General features: G+C 36.0%; 1 protein-coding gene across 15 annotated transcripts; it reads right to left on the reverse strand.

Annotated features, from left to right (window-relative positions):
* Positions 1-251: 251 nt before the first annotated feature.
* On the reverse strand, positions 252-5,255 carry LOC107774039 (uncharacterized). 15 transcript variants are annotated; one of them, XM_075244909.1, is made up of 7 exons: positions 4,361-5,039; positions 3,883-4,000; positions 3,219-3,315; positions 3,028-3,094; positions 1,494-1,556; positions 904-1,012; positions 252-698 (listed from the first exon to the last, which is right to left on the reverse strand). In XM_075244909.1, exons 3-7 carry the CDS (start codon positions 3,242-3,244, stop codon positions 649-651), a joined length of 315 nt encoding a protein of 104 aa, XP_075101010.1. In that variant the 5' UTR covers positions 3,245-3,315; positions 3,883-4,000; positions 4,361-5,039; the 3' UTR covers positions 252-648. The 15 variants fall into 15 exon arrangements, 4 of the variants coding, with proteins under 4 accessions (XP_075101010.1, XP_075101006.1, XP_075101008.1 ...); XM_075244905.1 differs by lacking the exon at positions 252-698 and adding an exon at positions 5,050-5,255 and having other exon boundaries at positions 711-1,012; positions 4,361-4,411; XR_012705453.1 differs by lacking the exon at positions 904-1,012 and having other exon boundaries at positions 384-698; positions 4,361-5,038.
* Between the last annotated feature and the right edge of the window lie 3,907 nt (positions 5,256-9,162).

Consider the following 9,162-nt stretch of genomic DNA (forward strand, 5'->3'; position numbering starts at 1 on the left):
ATCTCCCAAGCTTCCTTTGAGGTGGTAGCATCTGCCACCTTCTCAAGCATGGCATCATCCAAACATTGGTGGATGAGCGTGATGGCCTGTTCATCCTTCTTCCTTGTCTTTGCCAAGACATCTTTTTCATTTTGAGGCAAAGCTTCCTCATTATCGGGTTTTGCATACCCTCTATCTACAATTTCTCATACATCTTGGGAGCGAAGAATGACTTTTATACATAGACACAATTTCTCATAATTATCTTTTGTGAGACGGGGACAGAAAGGACAACGGACTATTATTCGTCATGGCTCTAATACCACGTTGTTGGAAAAATAATATCCCGCTCAGGAATAATATCCACGAAAATAACAATAACACAAAAGAGTGACAAAGACATCAAATCTTTTAACGGGGTAAAATACAATATCCGAACGGAACAATATAATACCATTATAATATTAAAACTTAGTAGTGTCAAGAGGCTACTACAACTTCAAAAGAAATAACACTCTTTATTTTAAACACCATACTATGATATTACTCACACTCTCTATTTATCTCACAGACTACAATCTGTGGATTACTCTCTTTACGCTCTATTACGTTCACTCTGATTTTTGTTGTGTTTGAAATTGAACGAAACACTTCAATTTATAGGAAAAGTTACCGCATTCTCCAACCAATTAGAAGATTGGTTTCTTCAACCTGCAAATCTGCAATTTGCATATACTGGTCACAACCAGAAATCAACTAGGAAATTGGTTTTACAATTTGTAAACCAATTTGTTGTTGCCGCCTACAATTGCCTCTTATTTCCTCTAATCACAGTTTTCTTCCTTTTTAATTTCTTTTATTTAGCGACCCCACGGCTTTTAGTTGTTAAAAATCTTAAAGTAAGATGAAGAGTGAGATTATAACCATGTATGCGTTCCAGCGAGTGTTCAGTGCCACATTGGGTGAGGGGAATGAGTTGTGATATCCTTATATAGTATTTGATAGTCTTCCCTCTGGAGCCCTGTATCCACATCTTTACAATTTATAACTATGTTAACACATTTTCCTTGTCAAACGGAAAGAATAAGCTACAATGGATTAACTTATAACTATGTCAGTGTATTTAAAGAATAAGCTAAAAGAACTGGTGTCACGTCCCAAATTACCCTCTAGACGTGATTGGCACTTAGCTAACACCACCTACCAGGCGAACCTCTTTCTCTAATGTTTAGCCATTTACACAAACATTGAGAAAAAAAAAGTGCCTGCCTAAAGTATTATTAATAATTAAAGAGGTAATGATTATCGCCCAATACCTTAGTCAATTGATAGAAAAATCAACAATCACTCAAATGATAAATCTCTAGCCCAAATCCCACACTAAAATCATGGAGCATCTAACAGAGTAATATAAGTTTTATTGACGGGTATGCAAACCCCAAAGAAAAGAAAATAACTAACACGAACTAAGTAAGTCTGAAACAAAATCCTCCACGAACAATGCGATGGCTCACCTCAGCAATAGGATCCACTCGAACAAACTCGTCAACCACTAGCTCTATCTCCCGCAACGGTATCTGCATAGAGATACAGGTAAGGAGTGAGTTATACGTAAATATAACCCAGTAAGATCCTCGACCTGCCACTTTAAATACCTCTGGAACAAGTGTTAGAAAATACAAACACACTACAATACGAATAATATAGTAAATATGATAATTATACAATAACTCAATATATGTGTATCAACAGAGTTATTAAGAATTAACCAACAAGGATACCCACTAAGGTCTTAGAAAGAAATTTACCAACACACTACGAGTCCACAACGGCACCACAGTACCTCAAATATGTAACAGAGCATACACAATGCTCGGGTGATGTACAAAGGCATACACAATGCCCCAACATCATGGCGCACAACCGTATCAAACTCAACATCATGGCGCACAACCATACCAAATTCAACATCATGGCGCACAGCCGTACCAAACTCAATATCATGGCACACAGCCATATCAAACTCAATATCCTGACGCACAGTCGTATCAAACTATAAAACTCAACCTCATGGCGCACAACCGTATCACACTATCAAACAACTTATAAAATAATTTTTATTAAATAAAATAATATATTTGCTACTAGTCTAAGACCACCGAATCTGCCGAGTGCACGCTTGTCCCAACATATGGACCAGACAGAGAAAACACATTTCCAAAACGGGTTTTAGAAAAGCAAGTATCCAAGCTTAAAGTCTCACTTACCTCGCTAACGGGAAGTTCCCCAACCTTGCAACGTCTAGAAAACCAATCAAATAGTCTCCAATGATCTCAATCTATCTAAAATATTGAATAACACGTCCTAATTAGTTTATGTAAAAAAATTCATAATCTTAGGACAAGTAAAATTCAAGATCAACCCTCTGTCCAATTAACAAAAACTATTACACAGTCAAATATCAACCAAATAGCCGAAACAGTGTCATTGTGCCTTACACCAAGGTATTTAAATCTAACCATTATGATATGGTTACCCCATGAATAATTATTATCCAATTATTACCTTAAATTATTGGACATTATATCTCCTAAATTCCATTATTAAATACAGTAGTAAGAATTATTAGTAACTAGTACACAGTTTAAAGAAGAAAAAATAGAGTGAGTCTGATTTGCTACTGCAACAATGATTAAAAAGATGAACAACAACAACAACCCAGTATAATCTTACTTAGTGGGGTTTGGGGAGGGTAGTGTGTACGCAGACCTTACCCCTACCCTAGGGTAGAGAGACTTTTTCCAAATAGACCCCCGGCATCCTTTCCTCCAAGAACTTCCCACCTTGCTCTTGGTGAGACCCGAACTCACAACCTCTCGGTTGGAAGTGGGGATTGCTTACCATCAGAGCAACCCCTCTTGTCTTAATGATTAAAAAGAGGAGTGATTAAGAATGAAAAATGAAAGGTGTGATTAAAATGATTGAAATTCCAATATATCTTCAAGGGCAGGATGACCAACAAATGTTGTTGCTAGGCAGAGAGCTAACCATCATCTTGTTGAATAAATCTTGCAGCAAAAAGGATTTCCCTTTGTTTCTATACCTTATTTTCTCCCTGCAAAAGGAAAAAGTAAAAATCTATTTCAAACTCATAAAAGATGCATATCATCACCCTACAAATGCTTCAAGAAACGGAAGGAGAATCCTTTAAAGTCATGAGGCTTGAAAGAGAAAATAACTTCTGTAGTTTGTTTGAGCCTGCCATTTCAAATGCCCATTACTTCAATATCCTCCATTGGGAACAACAGATTAAACCCCTGCTTAAATATCATGTGCCTAGAAGAGACACAGAACGAATAAGATATTAAAGGTAATAACAACTTGACTTATGGCTGCTGGAATCTTGATTAAGGAAATCATATCAATATATTGAGACTCACGATATGTTGGAACAAAATACCGCATCTAAAATTAAAGTCATTCGAACAACCAAGTAAATCATCGCCATCAATCATTTTGACAGTAAGCTGGGGAGGATGTACCACTTTAATTACGGGTTCAATTGGACCCATAACTTTCGAAACGAATTATAAATTTATGTGTATAACGTCACTAAAATTGCAATAGATAGTAGACATGAACCCATAACTTTACAAATATAATAGGTTTAATGCTAAAAATCTTATCGGTTGAACCGATAGAATTTCAATTCTGGATCCGCCTCTGACAGTAAGGTAAGTTTTCGCTACAACTACAGTCATTTGTGGTAACAACCATCAATAACATTATCATCCTTCTCAATCTTAGCCGTTAAAAAGGCTATTGAAAAGTTCTTTTATTTATTTTTATTCAAAAGGACGAAGGTAAAGACTCCAATTCAAGGACTGCTACTCTAAAATTTACCATTAATCTGAGAAGTCATATCTTCTAGTGAATTTTCTCAAATGAAAATCACCAAATATCCATTTCTCTTGTCTTTAGTAATTCATATTCTCCACTTTTGAGCTCATTTAAAAAAACCCTGAAAGTAGAAAAAAATTAAGCATCAGCAAGAAAACAAAAAAAAATGCAACACAATAGGCAATCTTTCATCTTACAATTCCCCCCTTTTTTTTTGTTTCTCTAAAGAAGATCAAGTTGGTAACAAAGTCATATATTGTAAAATAATTATAAGCTCTCTTTGTAGAAGTGATTACCTTTAAGGTCTTAAAGGATTTAAAGAAAAGAACTTTAGCAAGACAAAGAGAAAAAGATATCAACATGTCGTCCTTTCTCAATTGGTGAAATAGTAGAAAGATTGTAAAGATAGGAAGGCTAAAAGATATTTAGAAAATTCAAATCTTAAAAGTAAGAAAGAATGTATATAATAATAGAAACTTGCCTGAAAAGGAATGCGCCCTTGCCTGAAATGTTGAGTCGACAGCAGTAGTTACTGATTCAAGGGGCAAGAAACATCATTTTTTTCCCCAATAAAATTAGAGTAGGCAAATATAAATATATCAGTTACTCATGATATTAAAATTATGGCATTGTAAGTTTTTAGAATAGAGTAGGCAAATAAGATTATAGTACAATTGCGCGAACACACGAAAATTGAAAAATAAATTAAACTGATGAAAAAAGAATTACAAAAAAAAAAAAAGAGTCTAAATTATCTCTATTTTTTCCCGTTTCCTCTTTCTCCAAATTATCTTTCTTCTTCTTTTTCGTCAAAATTTAGTTGGTTTACAATTTTCACACCAATCTTTGTTACTCTTTTTTTACTTTCTATCAGTTCGAGAGAGAAGGCAACCCCGATGGGTTCGAACAACATGAATGTTATCATTTATCAGTTATTAATATATTTGACAAGAGGGGTTGCTCTGATGGTAAGCAACCCCACTTCCAACCGAGAGGTTGTAAGTTCGAGTCTCCCCAAGAGCAAGGTGAGAAGTTCTTGGAGGGAAGGATGCCAGGGGTCTATTTGGAAACAGTCTCTCTACCCTAGGGTAGGGGTAAGGTCTGTTGTAATATATTTGACGCCAATTATGCAGATAATTGGTAAAGATTAAGTTTGAAAGAATTACATACCGACATCTGCTGATTGAACATGAGTAGTTGTTAATGGCTATCATTATACTTCCTACATAAATAAACCATTTTACCGAAACTGTATAGCAAAAAAAATTGATGAACAGATTATTTCATCCTTAAATTACCTTATATATTGTCTAACTCCACCACCATTCAATCATTGTTAAATCAATTTTTCTCCCCCTAATTATGGGTCCACATAAGTTATTTTGCCATCTTTCCCATTCTACACAAAGTTAATATAAAATGCATGGAAAATTGGTATTCATACTTGGAATTTAACAAAATTATAGGATATCTTCACAATAGCTCTCTGTTGCGCCATCAGTAACCCAGTACTCTTTGTTTAGTATTAATTTGTTTTTTTTTTCTCTAATCACTACAACAACAACAATAACAACCCAGTATAATCCCACTTAGTGGGGTCTGGGGAGGGTAGTGTGTACGCAGATCTTACCCCTGCCCTAGGGTAGAGAGACTGTTTCCAAATAGACCCCCGACATCCTTCCCTCCAAGAACTTCCCACCTTGCTCTTGGGGAGACTCGAACTCACAACCTCTCGGTTGGAAGTGAGGGTTGCTTACCATCAGAGCAACCCCTCTTGTCACTAGGTTACATTAATAATTAACCAAAGATAACTATATAAGTATAGTTCAAAAGTTAGCAACTAGCCACTTAATAGTACCCTATCTGGTATAGTAACAAAATTTTCTTCCACAACTTAATATTTGACCCCAATATATACAAATTAAATTAGTTCTCCAATCTCCTAATTAATAAGTTATAAAATATTTCGGATTATTACATATTACCTCAACATTAATTAATCGCAGGCCTTCTCATTTGGTGTATCAAAGATCATATGTCTGATGGTTATATCAAATAGTTAAGGTAGAATCTACACCTCTGTGGAATTAAGCTTAACAGCTCTCATGATGGCGATTTATTTTCCACTCTGCAATATTTGATGGAGAAATAACAGGCAAGTGAGGTACAAAAAAATAACAAGAAAAGAGAGTCTTTGGTTATTCCTCTATCTCTCTTTTGCCACTGTCATCACTAGTCGCCTGTCTTTCTATTAAAGGATCACATGAATGTTGAAAACTGACTCGCGCCTTTTGTTGGGAATAAACCCTTGCCAAAATAATATTCACGGTAATAAAAGTGGAATAATAACGACATCAAGATTTTTTACGTGGAAAACCCTTTTAATAAGGAAAAAAACCACGGCCCCGAAAGGAGCAACTGATATCACTATAGTAAGGAATTTTACACTTTGTAGGTCGGAGATAAATACTCCAAAGACCACTACAACACTCAAAAGAAATAACCCTCTTTTGATATTCTCACCTCACTACAGTATCGCTCACTCTCTATTTTCCTCACAGACTATTTTCTTATACCTTGTCTGTGAAACCTCACTCTTTCTTTCTCTCTTTGTTGGTGTGTACAAATGAGAGTTGAAGCTCTCCTTTTATAGCCAAAGCTTCACCCTCTAAAGCCTACAATATTTGAAAATTTACACACACTTTTCACAATTCAACAAAGTTGGCTACCAAACCAAAGAAATTCAACAAGGTTGACTACCAAACCAAACTAATTCAACAAGGTTGGCTACTGTTTAACCAAAAATCTGAGTCCTTGGTCAAAGCTAAAAGAAGTTACTGATAATCAGGAGACAAAAAATAAAATACTTTTGAGAACAATGGTAGAGGGTAAATAGATAAGTATTTCAGTGTATTCTCAATAGTATATCGTGTCCTTGCAAATGATAATACTTCTTCCTTTTATAAATCATTCTAGGTAAAGGAATAAAGCATCAGTTTTAATGACATAATCATGAGCAATAAATGACATTAAATAAGCCGTTATACAATCATTCATATTAAATACCAACTTTATAACGTATCAGACATTTAATAATGAATTTGGACTCCTTTCTGTCATCTGATCCTTGCTTTTAATGCCTTCTAATCCGTTGACTGTAAATAATTTAAATTGGTACGAGACTCGTATACATCGTCTCGTGCCTATTTAAATTCTTCTTCTCGTGGCTGTTTTCACCGTGTTTTCACCGTGCCTCTTAGTCAATTGCTGTTCTTTGACCATTCAACTAATCCACGTGTCATGCCACATTATTTTTAATATAAATTCAGTTTTTTCCCAATACAGATAGTCCCCCCACTTTCCATTTTTTTATCAATTAAATAATTGGGAAGTGGATCTTCATGTAAAAAGAACTTTTGCCATAATTAATGCTCATGACAGTACTAACGTCTCAGCAGTCTTTTCCATTTAATGTTCTGTCCATGTGTCATTTTATAATTGATTCTGTTATTCATGCCCTTCTTCGAGACTTCTTCAATCTCACTATTTACGAAGTGACAGCTGCCTTTATTATAGGCTTTTCATCATTATACTTTAAAACTTGACGGTTCCCATTTTACACATACTTTGTCTTCCTTTGTCTTCTTCACAAATTTTCAGCACATACTTTCTTCTTAGCAATGTCTTCTTCAAACCCTAACCGTAAAAAAGTTCCAATTCTAGACCAGTTCCCCAACGCCCCTGTTAGACACAGAAGAGGCGGAGGAAGTAGGCCTCGAACAGGGTTAGAATCTACACGAGGTGGTTCATCTGGTTCTTCTTCAAGGAGTTTTATCCCAAAAGCCCCTTCTTCTAAAAGTAGGGAAATTCTTGATACTTCTCAAGAACCCTCAGTTGATGATATAGTTCCCGGCGATTTGTCTTTTGAAAGTGACAAATCGTCTCTTCAAAAACAAATTAAAAATTTAGAAAGAGCCGATACTTACCCAACATTAGTAACTGAGCTTACAATCCCCACCATAAGAAAAGATTGTAATTGGAAGGATAGTCTTCGAATGTCAATTCCTTCCCCAAATCAAAGAATTTCCTCTTTTAGAAATGGGTATTCTTCTGTTTACACTTACCCCTTCACTTTAGGTTTTAATCCTCCAATTGACCCAGTTATTCTCGATTTTTGTCGTTTCTTTACCATTTGTTTGGCCCAAATTGGTCCATTGGTATGGAGAACAGTGGCTTGTTTGAGATATTTATCATCCAAGGTCAATGTCAATTTCACCTTTTCTCATCTCATTCATTTATACCATCCCAACTTAATACGCCATGGGGTTTTCACCTTAACTGCAAGGAGCAAAAAAGTTTTGGTAAACCCCGAGGATGACAGAGATCGTGGATGGTATATTCGTTACGTTGCTGTCCGTATAGTGGATTTGATTGGTGAAACAAATATTCCCTTTCCTGAGAAGTGGAATTTTGAACGTAAGTTTTCTCTTATTTACCGTACCTACTTTTGAGAATTTCAAAAGAATGTTGTTTTTAACCTCGTCCCTTCTTGGTTTTTTGTAGCAACCATGGGAGATGTGGAACCTATTCTCAACTTTCGTGGTTGGGTAGACTCACTTTTGAAGATTGCTCCTAGGGAGCAGAGAACTTGGAAATCAATTTCTTCTTTACATGGCTGGAAAGTCAAAACACATGGTATCCACCCTTTTAAAATTTTTGTTTTACATGTTAAGCACTTTTTCCTCAACTTTAATCATGTATATCCATTCTTTAATCAGGATTTGGCATTAGAGGAATGACAACTGAAGTAGCTATGGCCATTCGCATGTCTGCGAATGCTGCTCTGGATTTAGATAAGGCTCGAGCCTTGCTGCCTAAAAGAAAAGCTACAAAGGAAGGTTCTGAAGAAGAAGAGGAGGGTACCTCCCTAATTACCAGGCCAAGGGCCAGGAGACGAATAATCATTGATGATGAAATTGAAAACACTCCTGCTCGTACCTCCGCCACCGAGCCTGTTTTGATTCAATCTGATGAGGATGCCGAACCAAGATATAACAATGAATCAATTCAGCATCTTTTTGACAGTGGCTTCGGGAGTGGCGAGCTCGGACCTATTTTTGATGAAGCTCCTCTTTCCTCATTTGTTCCTATTCCCTCCATTCCTCTGCCAGTCGTAAGTGTTTCTTTACCAGCTTTAACAACTTCCGTTTGTTTGCCAATTTCTACTGCTCCTATATCTGTTCCCTTGGCTGCTTCAACCGCACCTGTTTCTGCTCCGGTGTT

This window comes from Nicotiana tabacum, chromosome 22 (assembly GCF_000715075.1).
Source record: "Nicotiana tabacum cultivar K326 chromosome 22, ASM71507v2, whole genome shotgun sequence".
Lineage (NCBI taxonomy): Eukaryota > Viridiplantae > Streptophyta > Magnoliopsida > Solanales > Solanaceae > Nicotiana > Nicotiana tabacum.